General features: G+C 44.8%; 1 protein-coding gene across 1 annotated transcript; it reads left to right on the plus strand.

Annotated features, from left to right (window-relative positions):
• The first annotated feature begins 365 nt into the window (after positions 1-365).
• LOC140494760 (nuclear receptor subfamily 2 group F member 1-B-like) lies at positions 366-25894 on the plus strand. Its single transcript, XM_072594329.1, has 3 exons — positions 366-1289; positions 16839-17360; positions 24430-25894. The coding sequence occupies exons 1-3, from the start codon at positions 917-919 to the stop codon at positions 24702-24704; spliced, it is 1170 nt and encodes a 389-aa protein (XP_072450430.1). The 5' UTR covers positions 366-916; the 3' UTR covers positions 24705-25894.
• Positions 25895-26693: the final 799 nt, after the last annotated feature.

Here is a 26693-nt window from a genome sequence, read left to right on the forward strand (position 1 = left end):
ATCTTTACTAAAAGGTGTGGGGTGAGGAGTTTTAAGGAAGGGGAAGAGAGAGGAGGGGGGAGAAGGAGCATCTTTACGAAAAGTTGGGAGGTTAAGGAAAGGGTGAAAGAGAGAGGAAGGAAAGGGAAAATTTTTACGAAAGGTGGAGAGGTGGGGTGTTTAAGGAAGGGGGAGAGAGAGGGAAGAAGGACAACATCTTTAGGAAAAGGGAGGGTTAAGGAAGGGGGGGAGAGAGAAGGGGAGAAAGAAATTCTCTACGAAAAGGTGGGGGAGTTTTAAGGAAGGGGGAAGAGACAGAAGAAAAATCTTTACGAAAAAGTGGGGATTGGGGGTTTTAAGGAACGGGGTGGGGGGTTGGGGAGAGAGAAGAGAGAGAGTGGGGGGGAGAGAAGGAAATCTCCACCAAAACAAACTTTGGGAGTTTGGCGGAGTGTATTTTTGTCTGAGTGTATTGTCCGTCCCTCTAGTCCCCCGGGGCCGGGAGAGATGGGCAGGGGAGCCGGGCCGGGTTTGGTTGCGAAGTGATTGCGGTCGGTTGAGTTCCGGGGGGGTAGGGGGTAGGGGGTGAGGTGGGGAGGGGAGGGGGAGGGAGAGCCCTCGGGGCCGGGAAGCGAACCCCCCGGGAGCCGGCGGCTGGTCGCTCGCTCTGGAGCCGGGATCACGATGCGCAGGAAGGGGAGGCCGAGAGAAGAGGAGAGGCTCCCGCTGCCGGCGCTGAGCCACTGACCAGGGGAGGGCCTGGCAATCTCCTCATACTGTCCCCCCTCCTCCCCAAAGCGCTCTCCCTTCCCTCCCGGTGCACCTCCTCCCTCCAAACCCCCAGCTTTTTTGACTCTATTTCCTTTTCACAAACTCTTTCCCGATCCCTTTCTCCCGGTGAAGGAGGGGAGAGAGGGAGGGAGGGAGGGAGGGGGTCATGGCGATGGCCTCCAGCGACTGGGGAGAATCCCGGGACGAACCCAAACTGTACCCCCACAACGGGGGCGGGGGCGGCGAGGAATCCTCCGAGAGCCCGGCTCCATCCTCCTCACAGACCGGGGGCAGTGAGCCGGAGCTGGGGGACCAGGCGGTCCAGGTGGACTGTGTGGTGTGCGGGGACCGAGCCAGCGGCAAACACTACGGCCAGTTCACCTGCGAGGGCTGCAAGAGCTTCTTCAAGAGGAGTATCCGGAGAAACCTCTCCTACACCTGCAGGTCAAACCGGGACTGTCAGATTGACCAGCACCACAGGAACCAGTGCCAGTACTGCCGCCTCCGAAAGTGCTTCAAAGTGGGCATGAAGCGAGAAGGTAAGCGCCCGCTCGTCTCACAGGGAGACCACAGGACATCCCGGAGGGGGGTGGGCCTGTGGGGAGTGAGCTCCTTGTCAAACTAGGGTCCGACTTCAGTAACCTCATACTAGTATGCCATTATGTCTGCGTGTAAGCAACTGGGTGTATTTAAATGTGTGTTTGACCAGTATTTGTATCTGTGTAAGTTCATGTGTCTGCGTGTGCATGTAGGTGTATGTGGAACTGTCCATCCGCGTGTGTTTGTGTGTGTGTATCTGTGCGTATGTATAAGTGTGTGTAATTTTGGTGGGTGTGTAATTGTGTGCATCTGTGTATGTATTTGGGAGTATGTGCATCTGTGTATGTGTTTGTTGTGAGTGTGTGCATCTGTATGTTTGTGTGAGTGCATGTGTATTTAGTTGTGGGTAATTGTATGCATCTAAGTGTTGTAAGCGTGTGCATCTGTGTTTGTTGTGAGTGTGCATTTAAGTTTTTGCATTTGTATGTGTGTACATCTGTGTGTTTATGTGAATCTGTGTAAATGTTTATGTGTCTATTCATACATTTGAGTGTGTTTATACAAGTGTGTGCTATTGGGTGCTTGTGTGAGGGCACGTGTCTACATGTGTGAGCACTTGTGTGTGTTGGGGGGGAGATGGTATTGTTGTAGAGAGAGGAGGGATCCTGGACAATAATCGCCTGTCATTTGTGTTCCAGTGCCAGTCCTGTCTGCTCACCAGGCTTTAGAGACAGTCACCTGCAGTTTACCAATCACAAGAAACTCTCTCTCTCTCTCTCTCTGTCTCTTCAGGCTGATTTACAGTGAAGAGACCCCATGGTGGAGGAGAAGCTCCCTCTGCTACTGGGACTGGAAAGGGATAAAAGGGGAAATTAGAGTGTGCATGGGGAGGCTGGCTGAAGTATAGGTAATATAACAGGGGAGATGGTGCATGAGGAGTCAGAGTACACACATCTCCAACAAGCCAAATTTTGCAGGTGCTGTGGACAAAGTGTCACATAGCAAACATAAAATCAGAAACTGCTGGAAATACTCAGCAGGTCAGTTAGCTTCTGTGGAGTGAAACAATTAACATTTAACTCAATAGCCTTTCATCTTAAAATTCAGATGAAAGGTCACCATTGACTTGAAACATGAATTGTTTTTTGTTCTCCACAACAGTTGCTTGATTTGCTGAGTATTTCCAACATTTTGTTTTTATTTTTTCCTTGTTTCTAGGATCTGTAGTATTTTGCATTTCTCACACAGTAAGTGAGCCCTTGTTCCCCCCTCACAGGCTTGACTGAGTCCACAAAGCTCATGCAAACACTTGGTGCAAGTGGTAACCTGTCTCTGCAAGACATAGACACATTAGTGGAGATATGAGTTGTTGGGGCCTTTACAAAGTGAATTGGCAGCAGAGAGGGAGCAGCTAAGACCAAATCAAACATGGAGTGGACAAATCCTGATTGTGAAAGTTCTTCTTTATGAACAATCATATAATTTAAAGGAGGACTGAAGTTGGATATATTTAGAGTGCTAGGTAAAATTGTCGAACATAGTTAGTTGCTGTGTTACATCATTTTGACTTTAACATCACTCTCCTGATTGTTAATATTTATATCAAATCACTCAATGTCAAAGCTATCTGCCGATTATATATTTGTGTATAATGTTTGGATATATTTGATAGGGAAAAAAGGAACATCTTCCAAAATATTAAAGTAAGTGAGTCAATAAATATTGCATGGATAACAGGATATCCATAAATTACATATAATGTAAAACACACAATAGCTTTGATGCAAAGTTACAAACAGTTGCTTGGTTTTAGGTTTGCGTTGTGCAGGATTAGTTTGGCTGAGCTACTTCTTTCCATCAAACTTGATCATTGGCATCAGTAAAAATCAAATATTACAGTTTTGGTGCATGCGTGTGTCATTGCATACGTGTTAATGTCTGTATGGATATCCGTGTGCTTCTTGTAACTGTGTGTCTGTGGGCAGCGGATGAAGTAAGTCCCTGCTTCACTGTGAAGACACTTCCCATTAAATGTCACATCAACATTTTTGCTGAGAAGGATTGCCAGTTGGACAAGGAAGTGGAGGGCAATTCTCTAAGGAATAACCTACAAATAAGATCCCAACATCCTATACTGATGTTAGATTAGAGGCTTGTTGTGTTTTTTAACCTTTACATGCAAGAGAAACTTTTTTTAATAATTACTTAAATATTATTATCAATAGTATCTTAAAGTAGCTGTATTCAGCTCATTGGGTGGAGTAAACAGTTCAGCAGTCGGACCACTCCCGTACCTGTACTCATCTTGTGGTTTGCTTTTGTCCTCAACGAGTTGGGACATGGTTTACTTTTCACAATGTGACACTGTTGACCCTGCTCTCTTCACACCCTCATTCAGAAATCTCTGTCTCTGTCGTCTCTCCCTCCTTTCTCTCTTGAGCGTACTCTCCTCTGTATTTTATCTGTATTGACCATCAAAACCTTCCCCTGTCTCATCCTTCTTCTCATTCCTCTCTTTCCTTATAAATCTAATTTTGTTTCTTTCTTGCCTTTGTCTCTCCTGTTTTTTTTATTGGAATATCAGCAGTCTTGAGGAAGTGTATTATCAGTCTGAATGTTTTACTCGTTCCTGTGTCTGTTCTTTGTTTTCTGGATTTCTTCTAGATCTACTTCTTAACTTCTCCGACTCTGTCTGCCTCTGTGACATCTTTGCTTCTTCCAGGCTGCACTAGCCCATCATTAAATACTTCACTTTTTCTCCAAGTTCCATTAAAGTGGTTTCTTTCCCTCTGATCATCCTGCTCATTCAAAGCTACAAAAGGCCCCTCTGACTGAAGTTACTTAAAAACCGGAAAATTAATTGTCCCTTTCACACAGAAGCTGACTTGTACTGGGCCGCCTTCCATGACATACACTGACACACGCACTCAACTACATGCACTGCCACGCTCATACTCACACTCAATCACACGCACTGAGACACACACACACACACACACACACTCAATCACATGCACTGACACACTCAATTTTATGTATTGTTACATATACTCAATCACGTACTGGTGCACACATACACACACACAAAATCACAAGCATTTATGCACACCCACACAGGAGCACACACTCAATCACAAGCATTTGCACACAGACATACAATCAGATGCATTGACACACTCACTCAATTACACGCACTAATGCATACACTCAATCACAAATATTTACACACAGTCACATACTGACACTCCATCACACTCACTACACACACACTCAGTTGCACACACTCAATCACACTCTCAAAGATGCGCTCACCCACATGCACACTCGATCACACACATACATGCGTGAATTCAATCACTCAAACTTGTACTCAATCATGCATACACAAGCAGATTCATTCACGCAATCAGTCACATAAACACAAATATAGAATCACATACACAGACACGCTCAATGACACAAACATCACACAACAGACACACATTCTCTCTCAGTCACTCACAAACTGTGTTGTAACACTGGGTGCATTCACGCCTGCAAAGCTTGATTGTCAGTGTTCCCTGGGGCCTTCAGCTCTCACAGGGGTCAATGTGCCATTGACCTCAGAGCAGCCTGTACCCGCCCCTCCACCCACAGTCTCCTGACCAAAATCCAACCACTAATCTATCGGCCACATGCTTTCTGCAGGAGTGTAAATTACAGAAAAATTCCTAAATCCATGCTTCACACAGAGTGGTCTGTGTCACAGGATGTGACCCCTTTCTGTTTAAACTTATTTAAGATGTGGGATTTAGGTTGGATATTAAGTCTGTTATACCATTACTTACGATGAGTAAAGGGGAAAGATTGTTCAGCTTGCTCTCGGGAGTTAGCATATTTTAAAGGGGTACGAGTCCAAATGTCATAGGTCACCACATCACTGCTTCCTTTCTTTCTTTATGTCTCTCACTTTCTCTTTTACTTTTATTTCTTTCTCTCCTTTTATGTTCTCTCTTTCACTTTCGTTCTCTCTCTTACCATTGTATTCTTTTTCTTTCCACTGCCACAGTTTTTGTTTTAACATTTTAACCTGTTTTTTATTCTTTCTGTTCTCCCTTTTATTGTTGGATTCCTCTCTCAGCTCCCACTTCTCTCACAGGATATAGAAACCTGATACCAACTCACCATTCCAGTCACAGGGCACGAGGCTGCTATTTTGACCTTAAGAGGATTATTATAAATTCTCACATCACTGCTGGAGTTTTATATTACATGGGTTTTATGTACGTGAACTTTGCTCCGACAGAATTAGGAATTACTGACACCTGGAAGGATCAATCTGAAGATTTTTAGGTTCTTCCATTCTGCAATTGCTTCCCCCTTCTTTATGAAACTGTTGGGGAACATTGCTGAAAATGTGTTGCTGGAAAAGCGCAGCAGGTCAGGCAGCATCCAAGGAGCAGGAGAATCAACGTTTCGGGCATCAGCCCTTCTTCGGGAATCGGGATCCCTTCTTCGGCTCATGCCCGAAACGTCGATTCTCCTGTTCCTTGGATGCTGCCTGACCTGCTGCGCTTTTCCAGCAACACATTTTCAGCTCTGATCTCCAGCATCTGCAGTCCTCGCTTTCTCCTGTTGGGGAACATTCACTCACATTGTACATGTTTTTTGGGTGCTATCTGTATGGTAGCTCGGGGGTTAGCACCGCTGCCTCACAGCATCGGGTGCTCAGATTCAATTATAACCTCAAGTGACTCTGTGTGGAGTTTGCTCATTCTCCCCGTGTCTGTGTGGGTTTCCTCCGGGTGCTCCGGTTTCCTCCCATGGCCCAAAGATGTGCAGGTTAGGGTGGATCGGCCATGTGATGTTGCCCATAGTGTCCAGGGATGTGTGGGTTAGGTGGATTGGTCATGGGAAATCTGAGGTTATGGGGATGGTGGATGCGGGTAAGGATGGGGTGGTACATTCTCAATGGGCCAAATGGCCACTATCTGTACTGTAGAGATTCTATAATTCTCGGTGAGCCCAATAACTCAGTGTGCTGGTGGGCTGTACAAGAAGGGAGCTAAAGGAGAGATATCAACCGAGGAATCAGATGAGTTGTAGCTGCCCTGGGACAGTGCAGCAGAGCTTTACTTTCGCTTTAAAAGAGTAGAGAAAGCTTTCCTCTGTATCTAACCCCGTGCTGTCCCTGCCCTGGGAGTGTTTGATGGGGGACAGTGTAGAGGAAGTTGTACTCTGTATCTAATCAATGCTGTTACCTGACCTGGGGATAAATGTTGCTGACACAAAGTATAACAATTAGACATTCTTGGCCGGCCTCAATACTTTAAAAAATAAATTAAATATTTGACAATCCGACAGGATTTAAAATAAACCCATAAACTTTTTAACAAAAATTTGAATTCAATTTGTTTTCATTTCCAAACGGAAAGCCTGAAATTGAGATTCAATAAAGTAAACTAACACTCTGCCTGTACTGAGGCCATTGGCTTTCAGGTTGGTGTAACCTCTGAAAGGAAATTAAATACTTTTGAAAGCGAATGAAGTTAATTATTAATTTGATCAAAGGTGAAGAGGGGTCAAGCTTTGTTTTACTTTGAAGAACCTTTTAAATTTTTACATAACCTGATTCAGTTGAATGCTTCTTAAAAGAAAGCTGCCTTAAAAACAAAGTTAAATATTCTCTTTGATTAATTGCCACCGCTACTTTCCCAAATAAGATGTTCCGTTTGCGAGATTCTGTTCTGGGTAGTTCTTCATCTGCTTAGCATCATACCCCCTCAGAGGATTGTGGGGTAACTCACTCCATCTCCTGGCTACTCTCTTCCTGTTTTCAACTTTTGTACTTTCTCAGCTTTTTACCTATTTTCCTAATCAACCTGTTCAGAGATGTTATTTCAGACCTTTGGAGCTGTTGGGACTTGAACCCAGATCTCTTGGTTCAGGCGTAGGGACACTACCTCTACACCACACTAGGGCCCAACTTATTGGTTGTGGGACAGCAGAAGGAAGTGCTTTCTAATCCAAGTCTACCCAAGAAAGGACCATGCACCCAATTGGCCCACAGTCATCAGGACCATATAATATAAAAGCAGTAGTAGGCCATTCAGCCCATCAAGCCTGCTACACCATTCAAGCAGATATCCATCTCAACCACATTTTCTCTACTATCCCCATATCCTCATTATCACAAAATCTAGAAATCTAGTCATATGGTGGTAGAGAGCCTGTACATCACTGAAAAAAGACACATTTTGTCAAAGTTTTTGTTTTGCACTCATCAGAAATTTCACAAGAATACTGATGGATTGGGGAACATTTTGTACTGAGGGCAGTGTATGTTAATTCGTTGTTCTGATTGGTAGAATTGTTGCTGTGGTGAATGCAGTAGTTGGACAATGACTGACAGTGAACTGCCAATCTTTATTTCCGTTTAAACCAGACAAGTTGGTTCTGATTGGTCAAGACATTTCCCTGCATAATGATCCAAAGAATGGCCATTGCCCATTTTGTTAAATTGAAATAGACACAAGGTGTACATGTTCTTGCTATCTGCAATGAACAGTGCCCTGTGTTAATATACGTAGCTGCCAGTGTACACAAATGCTGTGCATTGCGAGTGAGTTGCCAAATGTATTCTTCACACACTCTCAGGATTATTTAGCAACTGTTGTCAAATTAGAGTCACATCTAATGTTGGACACCCTGTCTTCAGTTTGTTGAGCTAGATACAGTCAGTACCTTAGCTGTTGCAAAGGTACTGAAGGTACGTATTATTTGATACAATTCTCCAAACTGCCTAAAAACCTGGCATTACACCCACACTGAAATTCATATCCCACATGACTTATTTGTATGATAGGCAAACCATTGGACAGCAGTGTGTGGTTAGTTGTGAACATCACTAGTGTTCAAGTAGCAGCGTGAAACAGCTAACTCCACCTGGCGCCCTAAACATCGAGATACCTTATCCTTCCAGGGCACTCTGAGGTAGACTAGGCAGTTCTCAGGGCTTTAGGATCTTTGAGTTTACATGATACAGCAAGAATTGATCGGATCTGGGTAACATCCTCCTGCAGTATGTGCCCTATTTCAACGTCAAGTTTGCACAGTGACTGGATATCTTGGGCCCTGCCTACAAGGTTCTACCATTCAGACCAATTCAGTTTTAATGACACCATGTACATCCAAATAGATGGTACTGCTGTGGGTTCCTATTGAGGCTAAGATCTATATCAGTTTCCACAAGAAACGGATCTCCGATGGAGGGATGCCTAACCTATCAGCTCGAACATTTTCCATTGCATAGATAATGCTTTGCTATCTTTTAACACACAGGCTGCACGTAAGAATACCTTTTATGCATCTTAATGAGCTCCATACAACACTCAAATTCACCTTTTAAAGAGAGCAGTCAAGTGTGCTAAATGAGAAATTGGCCAAGGGTTCTTTACTGCTGTCTACAACAATCCTTCCTCTACTGCTCAATATACATTTCCACTCTTATACACACAATAAACTTCCAGGAAACTTCATAAATAAGACTCATGTACAAACCTGGCGAAAGTGAGGACTGCCTGAAACGTTGATCCTCCTCCTCGGACGCTGCCTGACCTGCTGTGCTTTCCCAGAGCCTTTTTCAACTCGTGCAAATCTGCTGCTGAAGTAGGCAATGTCCAAACCATCCTGTGAGATAACAGTGACCCTGGTCAGTTCATTTCTTGCTGTACGTCGTACAAATTCACATGTAGTGAAAGTGCACAGCCTACAACAGAGTGCCCTGGAACGGTAAGGTATCTCAAACCTTTGAGCAACAGGTAAAGCTAGTTGTCTCATGCTGCTTCTGTGTAGGAGCAACAAGAGTGGAGTTTGTCATGAACAGAACATCACCATTAAACCTTTTCTGCCTATCACACAAATGTGGTATATCAGTTTCACTGCTTGTGTGTTGCAGGTTTTGTAATCTGTACATCCCAAAGACTAGGAGATTTCATCAAACAGCAAGCCCTTTTGTCAGTTCGCAATAAGCATGATAGTAGCTGTATCGAACCAGCCTGTGTTTACAAAACTGAAAATAGTGTCCAACATTAGGTGTCATTCTGAGATTGGACAATATTTGCTAAATAGTCCTGAGTATGCTAAAAATTAAGGTGACAAATAACTTAAGATTGTCAGTCACACTCAAAGCCTGAGGAGAAATATTAGGAAAACACACGAACATGAGTGGAATTAAGAAGTTAGCTCAAAAAGTAAAACAAAAGATCATATGGATTAGTCTCTGAATTGTTCATCAAGTGCTCTGTGGCTATTATGGGTTATTCTGGTCATTAGCAGTTAAATTTTTGATATTGACTTTATAGGCTGGTTGAAGTTATTTTGTCCTAATTCCATTTTAACTAGTTTGTAGAGCACTCGGCCTAAGGGTGTGTCTGCAGTGCATGAGTGCTTTCTGATTGATTGTTATCAGGGTGTGACTTCCACAGCAGCATGCTAGACACATCTGGTCCACCGCCATCTGCTAACATTGCCAAAGCTGCATCATCGCCTCTTTATTTTGTGTATAATCCAGGAAGGAAAAACCCTAAAAATGCCTGCACGAGATGTCTGATAAGGGGAGGGAGATGGATAACCAGCCACCTCATTATGTGGGCGGCACGGTGGCACAGTGGTTAGCACTGCTGCCTCACAGCGCCTGAGACCCGGGTTCAATTCCCGCCTCAGGCGACTGACTGTGTGGAGTTTGCACGTTCTCCCCGTGTCTGCGTGGGTTTCCTCCGGGTGCTCCGGTTTCTTCCCACAGTCCAAAGATGTGCAGGCAGGTGAATTGGCCATGCTAAATTGCCCATAGTGTTAGGTAAGGGGTAAATGTAGATGTAGGGGTATGGGTGGGTTACGCTTCGGCGGGGCGGTGTGGACTTGTTGGGCCGAAGGGCCTGTTTCCACACTGTAAGTTAATCTAATCTAATCTAATTATCTCAAGTCACTGTCTCTCTCACATTTCTGTGACATCGCCAATTTTACATTCCTCAGCACTTGCGACTGAATTTACACCTGCAGACATTTTGGCTCTGTGACACTTATCTTTTTAAGGCATATTTTTGATTAAGGGCTATGTACAGCCCTAGTATTTCAAGATTTTGACCCAATGATGATTTTTCCTGGATGTGCACCAGCTTCTAAAGCCATCTGGAATTGAGAATTTCAAAAGTCTAGCACATTGAGTGAAGAAATTCCTCCTCATCTCCATCTGTGGAATTCTCTGCCCAGTGAAACAGTCGAAGCTTTTTTTGTTTTTAAGGCAAAGATGGACAGATTTTTGAACAATTAAAGGAATTAAGGGTTACGGTGAGTGGGCAGGTAACTGGAGCTGAGTCTATGAAAAGATCAGCTATGATTTTATTGAATAGCCGAGCAGGCTTGATGGGCCAGATGGCCTACTCCTGCTCCTCATTCTACATTAATCTTTAGTGGGCTTGCCCCTTTTTCTAAGTGCAGCTTCATCCTAACATTGAGGCTGAGAGCAAATAGTCTCTGTTACCACTGATCAGCAGAGTGTTGGGATTTCCTGTGCAGTACAGGAGGGGAAATTGAGGTTAGAGACCTTTGCCTTTCCCAATCCCAACCTCATTAGCACCCAGCTTTAGATTCGCAGTCTTGCGTCCTGCAGGAAACCTGAGATGGGTTATTGAGGATGGAGATCTGGAGTAATGAGTTTTAATTCCCATCCCCTCATCGCTGTTCTTGCATTCCCCGGATTCGACCCAAGGTGATGAGAGTCACACTGACGCTTGTTTGTTGATAATAAACTCTCTCAAGCCATTCCCAAAATGCATCTGCTTCTCTAACGCTTCCTCCTCTTTTAAGACACACCTTGCAACCTGCCTCACTGATCAAGCTCTTGTTGATCTGGCTGAACATCTCCTTACGTGGTCGAAGGAGGAGAGCGAGGGATGGAGGCTCATACATTTTGGAAGAGTCTTGCACGAACAAACAGTTGCCTCTTGTCAACCTGGTTCAATCCGACCAGCCCAAGCACAGTCACATTGAAAAAGATGAGTCAAATTTTGTTTGATAACACTCCCGTGGAGTTTTATTTATTTTAGCAAGGGTGTCACTGGCTAGACCTGCCATTTGTTGCCCATCTGTGTTTGCCCTTTGAACTGAGTGGCTTGTTCAGCCATTTCAGAGAGCGGTTAAGAGTCAGCTGTATTGCCAAATGTAGAGCAGATGTTTCCCCTTCTGAGCCAATCTGGAATAAGGCATCTTGGTTTTAAAATATGGGTTGGCAGATTTAAAACAGAAATAAGGAGGAATTACTTCTCTCTGTGGAACTTCCACCCCCCCCCCTCCCCCCCCCCCGCCACTGAGTGCAGTCTACACTTGGACACTGATTTCAAGGAGATCCAGAAAAACGTTTTTCTTCTCCTGTCCTCCATCCTGGATTACCCAGAATCCTGAACTAGACAGCACAGGTTAGGAGAAAGATTTAAAAGGGACCTAAGGGGCAACCTTTTCTTACACAGGGTGGTACGTGTATGGAATGAGCTGCGAGAGGAAGTGGTGGAGGCTGGTACAATGACAACGCTGAAAAGGCATCTGGATGGGTACATAAATAGGAAGAGTTTAGAGGGATATGGGACCAGATGAATTTTGGATATCCAGTTTGAATGGATGGGTTGGACGGAAAGGTCTGTTTCTGTGTTGTCCATCTCTGAGATGGACATATTTTTAATTAGTTAAGAGTTAAAGTGATGTTGAGACTGAAATGAGATCAACCATGATGTATTAAAAACAGAAATAAGGAGGAATTACTTCTCTCTGTGGAACTCCCCCCACCCGAGTGCAGCCATGAGCAGACTCAATGGGGTTAATGGCCTCATCCTGCTCCTGGTTCTTATGGAGTTATGTGTTGGCCAGACCAGCTAAGGATGGCAGATGTCTTTTCCTAAAGGACACTAGTGAACCAGGTGGATTTTCGCTACGTTCAACAGTGGTTTCATGGTCACCATTAGGTTAGCACTTAACATCAGGTTTTACTGCAGAAGTTATTACTGGACATGTTTATTTCCAGTCAAGAATCTGGCTTGATAAATCATGTTTTTATTTTAAAGAAAGTGATCTGTTGCTGAGACATTGCCTGCATCGCTGTGCATTTTGCTTTAACAATAAAGTGAAGTTTATTACAAAAGGAGTGAAGATAAAAGAGAATAATCCAAACTACCTAATTACAATACAAATTCAAAGATTTTAAACACAGTAAAACTATAAACCCATTAATTACAAAACATTCTGTTTTAAATCGAAAAGAAGCAAACAGGTTTTGTGCAGTACCCTGAACACCCGTCCTGATACAGCACCCAAATACCACCTGTGTAATACTCACACCAGAATCAACGTTCCCTCCTCACTGCACACATGTGGCTGCTCCAATGTTCCGTGACTGATAATTGCCATGATCCAGAAGTTGTAAGCAGTTCAATGCCATGTGCAGGCCTCAGAGGTCTGTACAACCATTAAGAAAATTAGAGGGATCCCTAACTATCTACTGCCTTGGTAGGTTTGAGTCACTTGTGACTTCAACTTCAAAACTAGAACTGGGGATAGCTTTAAACAAAAGACTGACAATTCAAGAAACATCTGGACACATGCATGAATAGGAAGGGAATAAAGGAATAAGGATCCTGTAAGTGAAAACAGTTTTAGTATGGAAGGGTAAAACCTAAGCGTGTGTGTAGGTTTAGAGGGCCGAAGGGCCTGTTTCTGTGCTATATTGTTCTTTCTATCACACACCTGACCTTCAGTGTACTGAATTTACTGTTTTAAGGTTTTAATCCTAACTGTTCTGATAGAAAGATGTACAGCATGGAAACAGACCCTCCGATCCAACTCGTCCATGCCAACCAGATATTCCAACCCAATCTAGTCCCATTTTCCAGCACTTGGCCCATTTCCCTGTAAACCCTTCCTATTCATATACCCACCCACATGCCTTTTAAATGTTGCAATTGTACCAGCCTCTACCACATCCTCTGGCAGCTCATTCCATACACACACCACCCTCTATGTGAAAACGTCGCCCTTAAATCCCTTTTATATCTTTCCTGTTTCACCCTAAACCTATGCCCTCTAGTTCTGGACTCCCCCACCCCAGGGAAAAGACCTTGTCTACTTACCCTATCCATGCCCCTCATGATTTTATAAACCTCTATACGGTAACCCCTCAGCCTCTGACGCTCCAGGGAAAACAGCCCCAGCCTATTCAGCCTTTCCCTATAGTTCAAACCCTCTAACCCGGACAACATCTTTGTAAATCTTGTCTGAACCCTTTCAAGTTTCCTAACATCTTCCCAATAGGATGGAGTCCAGAATTGCACACAATATTCCTGGTCTGGGACTAACACAAACTCTTCATTCCAAGTGTAGTCTAATTCATCATCTCTACCATTCCCTTCCTTGGAGCACTCCTTTTATATCCCATCCTGTCTCACAGAATTAACTCATTCAGAGTCAAAACTGAAATGAAAAGTTTCTTTTCAGCTAAGAACAGTTCCTTTAAACTGAGAGAGAAAATATTCCAGACATTCTATGCTGGTCACAAACAATCTAAAATAACCAAAAATCTCAGTTCACTCTACAGTCAGGCTTTGAATACAATTTTTAAAAGAAATTGCCGTCATTACAGAAATATTTAAAAGCTAATTACCAACTTCAGATATAGAGAAAACTCTACTGATTGCTAACTCAAAACCTGAAATCCAAGCTTACAGTGAGTACCAAAAATATTATACATATAAATCCCACAGTTTGCATTATGTATCTAAAAAAAAGTTTACCTTTAATTATCCCAGATACAAGCACACAACAACTAAAAGGGACAAAAACGTTAGATTTCTCTCTGCAGAAATCCGCTCTGGAAGATCATGCTAAGTTCTTGACAGAAACAAAAGTATAGAATGTTCAGATGGCTATTGGTCTGACACTGTGGCATGCTCAGACATGGCAGTTGTCTCAGAGGTCTTGATAGACACAGCTTGCTCAGGAAACACAGTACTGAGAAGTCTTCCAGCCACACTTTGGGAAGATTGTCAAGTTTCACACTGGATTCACTACAAAGGTGCTTTCAGAAATTGGGAAGATGAGCTGTGCAATCTATTCTTCAGTTGCTTCCCCCAACTGAAATAAAATATGTTCTGACTGTCTGTAGCCAACAACCCAGTCATGTGACCTCAAGCAAACTGGTCCAAGCATGAGCTGAAATCACATGGTTTCCATGCCTTGTCTTTCTTTTATTCTCAGCTGGTTGGCCAGGGTATTTTGTTGATCTTTTTATCAACTTAACATCATCTCAGCAGTCAAGGAATGGCATCACGCAACAAACATTGTGCTTGTTTCTATAGCAAAGGTAAACATATGTTATGGTCCCAGCTGATGGTAGTACTGGACAAGTCAGATCCCAGGCTGAGGCCTGGTTTGATATGCCATGCAATTACAGAACATATTTACAACAGTCTGACAATGTATTTTTAACAAAAAAAAGTTATTACACATACAAAAAAGCTAAAATTACAAAGTCATAAATATCATCAGTTTGGAATGATTTCATTAGAAACAGCAAAAATAGAGTTTTGACCATATTCCCAGCAGAGTTCTTTATGGACACTCAGTCCCAGTGAGGTATCTCTCCTAAATTCACCTTTTAATTTCTTACTTCACAAACAATGTCACAAGTGTTTTCTTTCAGTGCTTTTTGCAAATTCACCCGATGTGTTTCTCCCTGTCCCTTCCTGAGACACCTAGAGACGTGCTAACTCATTAATATTTCTCACTGAACTTTAAGAAAAATCATTAAGCTTGCTAAAAGAGATTAAGACTTCTTCCCCTCACTAATGACCTGAATGCTGTCAAACTCAATTGCCCTTCTGTTGGCTGAGTTACTTTCTTTGGTAGTGCAACTCCCCTCTGGTTCCTGGCCTCTCAGTTTTGTAGATCATTGAGAAAAACCTCCACTGAGCAGGCAATTCTGAAGTATCTCCCCAGCTGGCTTTTCTCATCGTCCAGCTTAAATCACATGTTTTCTTGGAAATGCTGTTTGATCTTGCTGTTCAAAACTAATTTCTGACATTTTCAAGAATAAAAAAATCACAGGACTAAAACCAAAAACTTACTTTCATTTTTAAATACCTTTTTGTTCAAATATTGATCATACAAAGGTATTATTCAGTACTTCACCCCAGTGCATAGACACCCTAAATTTGGCTGCAGTGTCAGATTTTTTGGAATCATTGACCGGTTACAGCAAAGAAGAAAGCTATTTGGGGCATCTACTGTAAGAGTAATTTATCTTGTTCCACTCCTCTGCCTTTCTGTTTAACCTTGTAGACTTCTCTCTCTCTTTTCAGATACTGGTCCAATTCCCTTTTCAATTTGCTTCCATTGCTTTCAGATTCCAGCTCGTTGCTATACGACAGCAATGTTGCTTTTTGCCTCTTCTGAGAATTTTAAAAAGTTGATGCCCTCGGCTTCTCGTTCCTTCCACGGACAGAAGTTATTGCTGTCTACTTGGTCTGTGCGGATCCCTCCTGATTCCGAATGCCTGTATCCAGTCTCCTCTGAACTTTCTCGAACAAAAGTAGCCCATGCTTCTCCAGTCTGTCCTCACAACTGAAGTTCCTCTCAGCCAGATCCATTCCCTTTCATGCACCATTCCTAAAGTTAGATGCCCACAATTGGATGCAATATTGCCGTATGGCACGAGATTGGCTGGTGATTGGTGATATATTTCCAAGGCAGGCTGGTGCGTGGCTTGGATGGGAACTCATGCCTGAAACATCGATTTTCCTGCTCCTCGGTTGCTGCCTGACCTGCTGTGCTTTTTCAGCACCACTCTAATCTTGACTCTAACCTCCGGCATCTGCAGTAGCCACTTTTGCCTTGGAAGGGAATTTGCAGAGGGTGGTGTTCCTATGTATCTGCTGTCCTGGTCCTTCCAGGTGATATAGGGCACAGGTTTGCAAGGTGATATTGAAGAAGCATTGGTGAACTTTGGCAGTGCATCTTGAAGATGGCACACACTGCTGCAACTGTGCATTGGTAATGAATGCAGTGAATACTGATGGTATTGAATGAAGTGCCAATTGAATGGGCTACTTAGTGTTGTTGGAAGTGTACCCATCCGGGCAAGTGGGGAGTAACCCACAACGCTCCTGACTTGTGCCTTGTAGATGGTGGATAGGCTTTGGGAGTTGGGTGGTGGGTAACTGTACAATCAGGGCAATATGAAAGAACTTGCATTTCTTTATCACCTTTTAAAGCTCGAGGAATAGGAGAGAACTGAACTCACTGTTGTAAGAAATCTGGAAGTCAATTTGTACACAGCAAGCTCCCAAAAGCTCTGATACAACAACATTCAGATGAGCCAACTTTTTGCGATATTGGCTGAGCAGTAACCATTGGTCAGACCACAGTCATCACAATATTTACACAGCTATTTCTGTGTTTCTCTCTGGCCATTGGTCACTTCTCCATCGCTTGATTCTAATTGATTTCTTGTGTTTTGTGTCCATTAGCAGTCCAACGAGGCAGGATCCCACCAGCGCAGGCCAGCCCCGGGGAGCTCTCGCTGTCTGGGGGAGACCACCTGAATGGAGGTAATATCTCTGGACTTATCTCCCTGCTGCTGAGAGCAGAGCCGTACCCCACATCTCGCTTCAGTACCCAGTGCAGCCAGTACAACCTCATGAGCATTGACAACATCTGTGAGCTGGCAGCCAGGCTGCTGTTCAGCGCCGTGGAGTGGGCCAGGAACGTTCCATTCTTCCATGAGCTACAGATCTCCGACCAGGTGGCACTGCTGCGGCTGAGCTGGAGTGAGCTGTTTGTGCTGAATGCCGCCCAGTCATCCCTCCCTCTTCACATGGCTCCCCTCCTGGCAGCCGCTGGCCTCCACTCCACGCAGATGTCTGCGGATCGAGTGGTTAGCTTCATGGACCAGATCCGAATCTTCCAGGACCAGGTGGAGAAGCTCAAGGTTTTGCAGGTCGACTCTGCTGAGTACAGTTGCCTGAAGGCCATTGCCCTGTACACGCCAGGTTAGTATCGATCAGAGGGACTGCTGTGTTGTTGTGACACTCCAGATTCTGTGTGAGCCACTTTGAGATGGTTTAAAAACCACACAACACCAGGTTACAGTCCAATCACCTGATGAAGGAGCGTCGCTCCGAAAGCTAGTGTGCTTCCTAATAAACCTGTTGGATTATAACCTGGTGTTGTGTGATTTTTATCTTTATACACCCCAATCCAACACCGGCTCATCCACATCATCACTTAGAGATCGTGAGAGTTCACAATCCTTCATGACAGGATTGACTTTTAACGTGGAGACATGTAAGCAATAAGAAACTGGCCTCAATAATTGCCATTAAATACTGCATTTTTCATCTTATTCATTCATGGGCGGTGGGCATCCTTAACAAGACCAACATGTATTAGCAATTCTTAACTGGCATTGAGAAGGTGTTGGTGAGTCACCTGCTTGAATACAATTGAACAGACTGCTGGACCATTTCCAAAAAAAACTCGCATTGCTGAGGGTCTGGAGGGTAAACAGGGAAAGGAGAGCACATTTTAATCTGTAACTGACCTACAACAGTCCACAAGTTCCACGTTTGTTGTTACTGACACTAGCTTTATACTTCTGATTAATTCACTGAGTTTGACTTCCTCAGCTGCTGTGCTCAAATCTGAACTCGGTACCAGTTTTAAATCAGTTTCAAACAAAAGCAAAATGCAGCAGATTTAATAAAACAGGATATGCTGGTGATCTGAAACAAACAGAAACAGTAATTGCTAGAGAAACTCAACAGATCTGGCAGCATCTATGGAGAGAGAAAAACAGAGTTAACATCTCAAGTCCTGAGACCCTTCTTCAGAACTGGGAGTAGCAAGGAGGAGTGGTATTGATGCTGGTGATGGGGGACAGAGGGTTGGGAATGGAGTGAATGGACAGCTGGAAGTGGAGCCCAGATAGGGAGAGAAGGGGAGGCAGACAGAATACTGCAGGTGCTGGAAATGTGAAATCTGAAGAAATGTTAACTCTGTTTCTCTCTCCACAGATGCTGCCAGACCTGTTGAGTTTCTCCAACTCTTTCTGCTTATTTTTTTACACCAGGTGGTTTCAGCTCCCTGAATTGTTGGTCCAGGAACGTAGTCCCCGTTATTTCATCCCTTTCAGTGAGTTCACGACTCAGAGCCCAACAACAGCGTACTCATTTGTTGAGTTTCAGTTGATGAGTCCACCACTCCATCTGTAGAGGGGAACTCTCAGCAGGAAGGTGCAATTACTGATTGTGTCCCTCCACAAGTGCATAAGGACAAGTTGATAGCCTAAAGGTATTATCATTGGACTGTTAATCCAGAGGTGCAGGTCATGTTCTGGGGACCCAATTCTGAATCCTGCCATGGAAGAATTTCAATTCAGTTTTTAAAAATCTGGAATTAAGAGTCTGATGATGACCATGACTCCATTGCCAGTTGTCGGAAAAACCCATCTGGTTCACTAATGTGTTGAACTGAATTGAATTTATTGTCACGTGTACCGAGGCAGAGTGAAAAGCTTTGAGTTACAAGCAATACAGGCAGATAACAGAGTTAAATAGCATAGATAAGCAAATAATGGGTAAATAATGGCAAAAACAAAAACACAGGGACAGGCAAATGCTATGAGTTTGTCAGTCCATTCAGTATTCTAACGACACTCGGGCAGAAACTGTTGTGAAACCGGCTGGTGTGTATGTTCAGGCTTCTGTACCTTCTCCCCGATGGTAGAGGTTGTAGAAAAACATTGCCAGGGTGGGATGGATTTTTGAGAATGTTGGCGGCCTTTCCTTGACAGTGGGCCTGGGAGATGGATTCTATAGATGGGAGGTTGGCCTTTGTGATTGTCCGGGCCGAGTTTACCGCTCTCTGTAACCGTCTCTGATCTTGAATGGTACAGTTGGCATACCAGGTAGTGATACATCCAGACAGAATGCTCTCGATGGCGCACCTATAAAAGTTGGCAAGGGTATTCGCCATCATGCCAAATGTCCTCAGCTGCCTGAGGAAGAAGAGATGATGTTGGGCTTTTGTAACCAGTGCATCCACATGAAGAGTCCAAGAAAGCTTGTTGTTGATGACCACTCCCAGGAGCCTGACAGTCTCCACTCGTTCCACCTCTGTGCTGTTAATGTGTAGGGGGGTATGAGTAACATCCTGCCGACAATCAACAATGAGTTCCTTGGTTTTGCAAGCATTGAGAGCTAGGTTGTTCTCAGTCCACCATTTTTCCAGATCTTGCATCTCCCATCTGTAGTCTGTTTCATCGCCATCTGAGTTTTGACAGACTATGGTGGTGTCATCAGCGAATTTATAATTAGCATTAGTCTGGGATTTGGTAATGCAGTCATGGGTATACAGTGAGTATATTAGGGGGCTGAGTACACATCCCTGGGGGTGGCTTCAGTGTTGAGTATGAAATATTGTCCCCAACCTTCACTGATTGTGGCCTGTGGGTCAGGAAACTGAAGATCCAGTTGCAGAGAGTGGGGCTTAGTCCAAGATCACTAGGTTTAGTAATCAGTCTCGAGGGGATAATAGTGTTGAAGGGTGAACTGTAGTCAATGAGTAGGATTCTTACATAGCTATTCTTGGTGTCAAGATGTTCTAAGGAGGAGTGAAGGGCAAGTGATAGGGCATCTGACGTGGATCTGTTGGTCCAATAGACAAGTTGGAGTGGGTCAAGAGTAGTGGGGAGGCTGAAGTTGATTAATTCCATGACCAGCTTTTCAAAGCACTTCATGACCACTGAGGTTAGGGCCACTGGGTGGTAGTCATTGAGACATGCTGCATACACAGGGATGATGTTGGCCTCTTGAAACAGGCCGGGACAGCGGCCTGCTGCAGGGAGGGGTTGAAGATGTCCGAGAAGACCTCTGCCAGTTGATCTACACATGCTCTGAGTGCACGGCCTGGTACTCTGTCTGGTCCCATCGCTTTCCTTGAATTCACACGAAGGAAAACTGATCTGACCTCTGCTGCAGTGGCTGTTGGGATCAGTTCGTCAGGACTTGTCGGAATAGGTGTTACCTCTCCGCCGAAATTCTGCTCAAAGTGAGCATTAGAAGGCATTGAGATGATCTGGGAGAGAGGAAGCTGCCATCCTTACCTGGTCTGGCCTACATGTAACATCAGACCCACAGCAATGTGGTTGACCCTTAACTACCCTCTGGGCAATTAGGATGGGGCAATAAATGCTGGCCTCGTCCTGATTCCATGCATGAATTTTTAAAAGGTTTGTACTGAGGGCCCAGGGGTGGAGGTTAATGGGCCCTGGCTGGTCCTGAACCTCTTTAGCACAGACCAGCCTTACCGAGGTTGTTCAGCCCTCAACATTTTTTGCTCCATACAGGGCACGGAGCTTCAAGATGAGCAATTGAACAGATCATTGTGAGGTGGGTAAGTGAGGTGCAACACAGACCGTTTCCACCCAGCTTGTATATTTTGGTCAGTCAGCAGAGGTGCAGGACACTGCATATGGCCCTGACAGAGGAAGGAGAGGTACTAGAATCCTTAAAAACAGCAGCAAAGAGGTGATATTGTGAGGTTCCCCTGATCCAGACGTAACTGTGTAGTGTCACTACCAGGTTGGCACTGTGCAGCATGGTGCAATTTGAATTCATTCCAGTGGGTTACCAATCTTTCGGCCTCTGTAATACAACTACCTAATCCTCGTATGATTCTGATTCATTTATGGGCTCACTACTTGGTCAGGCCAACAAGTCACTCCAGTCTTGGGAATGGCCTGGAGGCAGAACCCAGCACTTAAAGCCTGACCCCCTAACCAATCAAATCCTAATCCGAGCCATGGCCGAGGGAACATCCCAAAGAAAAAAGCATCAAGACATTCAGGAAAATTGCTTTATAATTTCCACTGAATAGTTCTGTTTATTTGTTATCCAACTATGGCGAAGAAATACCGACAGCTAGGAAATGACTGGAAGTTCTACTCACTCCCTAATTGGCTGTCGGAAGGCTGTCGTCATAAGGATAGATATACAGGTTGATCAATAGCAGGACAGTGGGACTGAGGCCATGTGATGAAACCTGCAGACAGGAGTCGGGGGCCCCGGGGTGGTGGGGGAGGCAGGGAGTCGGGCCCCGGGGTGGTGGGGGAGGCTGGGAGTCGGGGCCCAGGGTGAGGCGGGAGTCCGAGTCCATGCTGAGCAACCCTTTTCTAGCTTTGGTTGATTCTTCGCAGCACTGGGGAATGTCTGAGTGAACCAGTTCCGATGTAAAGCCAATTGAAAAAATGATTGTCAGCTGTGAGCAGCTGGGCATGTCGGCTGTGTCAACATCACACCCATCCTGAGAATAAATGATCGTCTCGTGACCCACAGATACATATGTCACAACTTTCTTCAAAAGCAGAGTCAGTGATCATTTTTAAGGCAATGATGGATACATTCTTAATAAACAAGGAGTGAAATGTTATCAGGATAGGCCAGAATGTGGTGTAATCAGATCAGTTATGATCATCTTGAATGGTACAGTGGGCCCGGGGGCTGTGGTCTGATTCCTATGCCTGTATGGGGGGGGGAAGGGAGTTGGTTAGCTGAGTCAATTGGTTGGTTGGTTTGTGATGCAGAGTGGGCTAGCAAAGATTCAAATCCTGCACCATGAGGTCACCATGAAGGACCCTCCTTCTCAACCTCTCCTCTTGCCTGAGGTGTGGTGACCCTCTGGTTAAATCACCACCAGGAGTCTGATTGTAACGAAAGAGCAGCCCAATGGTCTGGTAAAATTGTGGCAACTTTTCTGGGTGGTGATTGAGCCAGCTGATTGTTCCAGAATTTACTGAATTCAAGTTTCACCATCTGAACCCATTTTCCCAGAACATTGGCCAGGAGTCTTGGAATGCTAATGGTCACCATTACACCACTGCCATCCTTGAATGACAAAAGGTTTTATGGTGCAAGGCCCAAATGGAATGCTAATGAGACAATGTTTTTGTTGTAAGTTGTGGCCCCAAACACTGGGAGCTTGTAGCTTGTTTTAAAATTTGTTCACATGATGAGGGCGTTGCTGGCTAGGTCAGCATTTATTGCCCAGAGGGCAGTTAAGAGTCAACCAAATTGTTGTGGGTCTGGAGTCACATGGAGGCCAGACCAAGTACAGATGGTAGATTTATTTCCCTAAAGGACATTAGTGAACCAGATGGGTTTTTTCAACAATGATTATCAGATTCCAGTTTGTTTAGATTAGATTACTTACAGTGTGGAAACAGGCCCAACAAGTCCACACCGCCCCGCCGAAGCGTAACCCACCCATACCCCTACCCCTTACCTAACACTACGGGCAATTTAGCATGGCCAATTCACCTAACCTGCACATCTTTGGACTGTGGGAGGAAACTGGAGCACCCGGAGGAAACCCACGCAGACACGGGGAGAACGTGCAAACTCCACACAGTCAGTCGCCTGAGGCGGGAATTGAACCCGGGTCTCCGGCGCTGTGAGGCAGCAGTGCTAACCACTGTGCCACCGTGCCGCCCTTTATTGCCTCATAAACTGAATTCAAATCCCACCATGGTGGGAATTGAACCTGGGCCCCCAGGGTATTGCTGAGTGTCTGGATTAATAGTCTAGTGATAATACCACTGGACCATTGCTTCCTTATTGGGTAGGGAGTTGCCACCAATCTCCTCTTCTATATTAAATACAACCAATTAAAAGTAAATCAAGATCAATAGCCCCTGACAAATGTCAAAATGGCAAAGGGAATTGAGAATAAGATGTGGTTTTGAGAGGGGATGATGGGCTCCCCATCCATTGTGGAAGGCCAAACACCGCATGTGCTGTCTCCAGCAACACACTGGGGCAGATTGCACTCAACTGCTCATCTCCAATCCATGGTGGTATCAGGACCTATTTATGACCACCTTGGCCAGGCCTTAGTGGAAACCCAGGATGCCCACCTTCACCCCTGTGCTGGGTTCCCAAAGATCAGGCGCATGGGACTGAAGCGTCTTCATTGGGGGTACCTCGCAGACGAGGATGATTCTCTCCCACTCTCAGGATGAGTCTGTAGGTGGCTGTGTAGACTGATATGGCTGCCGCAGGCTCTGTTACACTGGGAGCAGAAGGTGGTCATGGGAAGGTGGTGGGTGGGAGTTGGTGTGGCAGCGTGTTCCTTTCGCTGTTTTGCCTGGCTTCCATTTCTTCCTGACTTCGAGTTTCGAGGTTCTCAACACCTTCCTGGATGCTCCTCCTCCACATCATGGGCCAGTGATTCCCAGCTATCTCTGGGCGTGCTGCATTTCACCAATGAGTGCTTGAGGGTATCACTGAAGTTTAATCAATCTTTCAAAAGTGGTCCCTTTCTTATAACAAAAGTCTAATCAGGGGCTGTAAAATAATCACAAATAAACATGGAAAACAGTCTCCTGCAGCCCACAAAATCACCCATGACCTGGCACAAAGTGGAAGGATATAAGTGAAACATGGGACCTAAAGGCTGAATCTAACTGTGTCACCATCCCAGTCAATGACAAAGCCACTGCTTAACCTTCAGTAGCAGCTTTAACGTTAACCCTTTCAGCACCATTACACTTATCAACAGTGTCTGGAGAACGTGTGAATGGCACATTGCCTGCGCTTTTGGATGACAGCTATGTGGTTTCTCAGTGGTTAGCACCGCTGCCTCTCAGTGCCAGGGACCTGGGTAAAATTCCAACCTCAGGCAGCTACCTATGTTGGGTTTGCACATTCTCCCCACGTCTGTGTGGGTTTCCTCCCACAGTCCGCAAAAGCGTGCAGGTTAGGTGGATTAGCCACGATAAATTGCCCCGTAATGTCTAGGGCTGTGCAGGCTAGGTGGGTTAGCTATGGGAAAATGCAGGGGTAGGGTTGGGTCTGGTGGAATGTCCTTCAGAGGGCCAGAGTGTACTCAACAGGCTGCTTCCGCGCTGTGGGGATTCTACGAAATTGAAAGCACAAAGAGAGGAATTTGTGAAATACTTACCTACCCTCCACCCTATCATAGACTCCACTGTTTGTTCATTTTGTGATGTAGAAAACTGGTTTTGAACTCAAACCTGTCTCTTTCTCCTCTTCTCTCTGCCAGACGCCTCCGGTCTCTCCGAACCTGCACACATTGAGAGCTTGCAGGAGAAGGTTCAGGAGTCGCTGGCTGAGTATGTACGATGTCAGTACCCTCCACAGCCCCAGCGCTTTGGTAAGCTGCTCTTACGACTCCCGGCATTACGGGCAGTGCCGGCCTCCCTCATTGGACAACTCTTCTTCATGAGGCTGGTGGGCAAGACACCCATTGAGACCCTAATCAGAGACATGCTCCTGTCTGGAGGTTCCTTCAACTGGCCTTACATGCCAACTCAATGACGAGCCTGATTCCTAACGGGCTCCAACTAGACTGTTACTGGGCGCTGCCAAGTATGCCATCTAGCATACGTGAGATTAAACTGGATCAATTGACTTCAGGCACTAACTGGATCCTGGGATGCAGTATTTAAATGAGTACTTTGCTTTTTTTTTGTTTGCGAAAAGACATTACGCCAAAATGTGATAATGTTTCATGGAATAGCCACTGTTCCTGGATGATGAGCTGTTACAGGCAGAGATGCTTGTGAATTGTATGCCCCATCCCCCCTCCCTGTCTGCCACACACCCACATCAACCCCAGGTTGGGATGAGGGAAATATTCAGCCTGATGACTGTCCTCTGGCTTCAGGAGAAGGTATCCAGACCCAATTGAGTGTAGGATTGACCCCAGCGCTGTCTACCCAATTCACCGTCTTCCTTCCCTCATGAGGATTGGCTGAGTGGACAGAGGTCCTGGAGGCTCCTGATCCAAAATGAGAGAACCACTGGGAAGGTAGAGGCATCAGATTTCATGCAGCGATTTGATTTAACAAATGGGCAAGCCTCACCTTCAGTGGAATCACATAATTAAGAAGTTTTGGCTGCATGATAAAGAAGTGGGCAGCGTTTGGTTGTGCACACGTTTGGTGACGTTTGAGAGCAGTGTTGGGAGGGGACTAGACTACTCAGTCTTTAATTCATAACGCACTCCAAGGTGGAGGATGTCACATTGTCGCATCCCTCCTCATTGTCCCAACATGCTCTGCTCCTGCCAACCTTGAGGAGCACTTCACAATTTCCACGTACAGGAGGTTTTCACACCCAGACATTAGAAGAAGGAAACAAAGGATTGAGATTGCAGCATTGTTTAAAAAGCAATTGGAGAAGTATTTCAAAATGAAAGCGATGCTAAGGAAGAAGCAATGAAATAGAATCACATTAAGACCCCATACTAGCCAATTGAGGTAGGAAGGATGCCTATTTTTACTGTGCTGTAATATTTCAGAATTCTGGTCAAATTGCTTGCATCTCCTACAGCTCACATCCTCCTGGAGCTCCTTTCAGAGTCACTTTTCAAAATCTAGTCCTGATATTGAACAATAGCATCATATTCATTGTGAGTGTATCCTTTAACTGTACCTTCTAGTTTGTGTGACATAGCCTCCTGATTTAACTGATTGTCTTGTTGCAATAAAATATTTTGAGTCTTTTGACTTGCCCAATTCTATTTGTCAGGGCCAGGAGACCGAGAAAGAGAATGGATTTTTGTGTGTGTGCAGCTAACAGCTGTCAGCAGTGACGGTTCCTGACATCTGGGGGAGGTGGTAACATAACAGGGTAATCGAGCAGCCCAGACAGATACTCCAGGGACATGGGTTAAAATCCCACTGTGGTACCTGGTGGTATTTAAATTCAATTAATAAGTCTGGAATTTGAAGTTAAGGTGGTTGCCATGAAGCTATTGTCAATTGGTGTAAACGCCCATAAGGTTCATTTTGTAGAAAGGAAATCTCACCTCTCCAAGTGGGATCTACAGACTCACAGCAATATAGTTAACCCTTAACTACCCTCTGCAAAGGAAATCACCTACTTCCAAGACAATTGGAGAGGACCAATAAATGTTAGCCATGCCCTGTGATGTACGTATTGAGTGGAAGAATTCAAAAATCTCAACACTGTCCACAGGAGGGAGGTGGATACAAGGAGATAACCACTTCCTGCCATTAAAAAGCCTCATCAGGAAGCACTGACCTGGAATCTACAGTCCATGATGGTGGAAATGTTAATCTCCCTCATCTTTACTTGATCAAAAGTGATGGTGCAAGAATAATGATTGCCTCACATTGACCAATGATTTAATCACAGAATATTAGTAGGTAGATGCACAAAGTTGTTAGGAAAACAAGTGGATTGTTTCTTGCAAAGGGAATAGAAAAATATGAACATGGAGTAGTTTAACTGCAGCTGTATAGGCATTGATGAGACCACATTTGGAATATTGTGTACAGC

Source organism: Chiloscyllium punctatum, chromosome 24, assembly GCF_047496795.1.
Source record: "Chiloscyllium punctatum isolate Juve2018m chromosome 24, sChiPun1.3, whole genome shotgun sequence".
Taxonomy (NCBI): domain Eukaryota; kingdom Metazoa; phylum Chordata; class Chondrichthyes; order Orectolobiformes; family Hemiscylliidae; genus Chiloscyllium; species Chiloscyllium punctatum.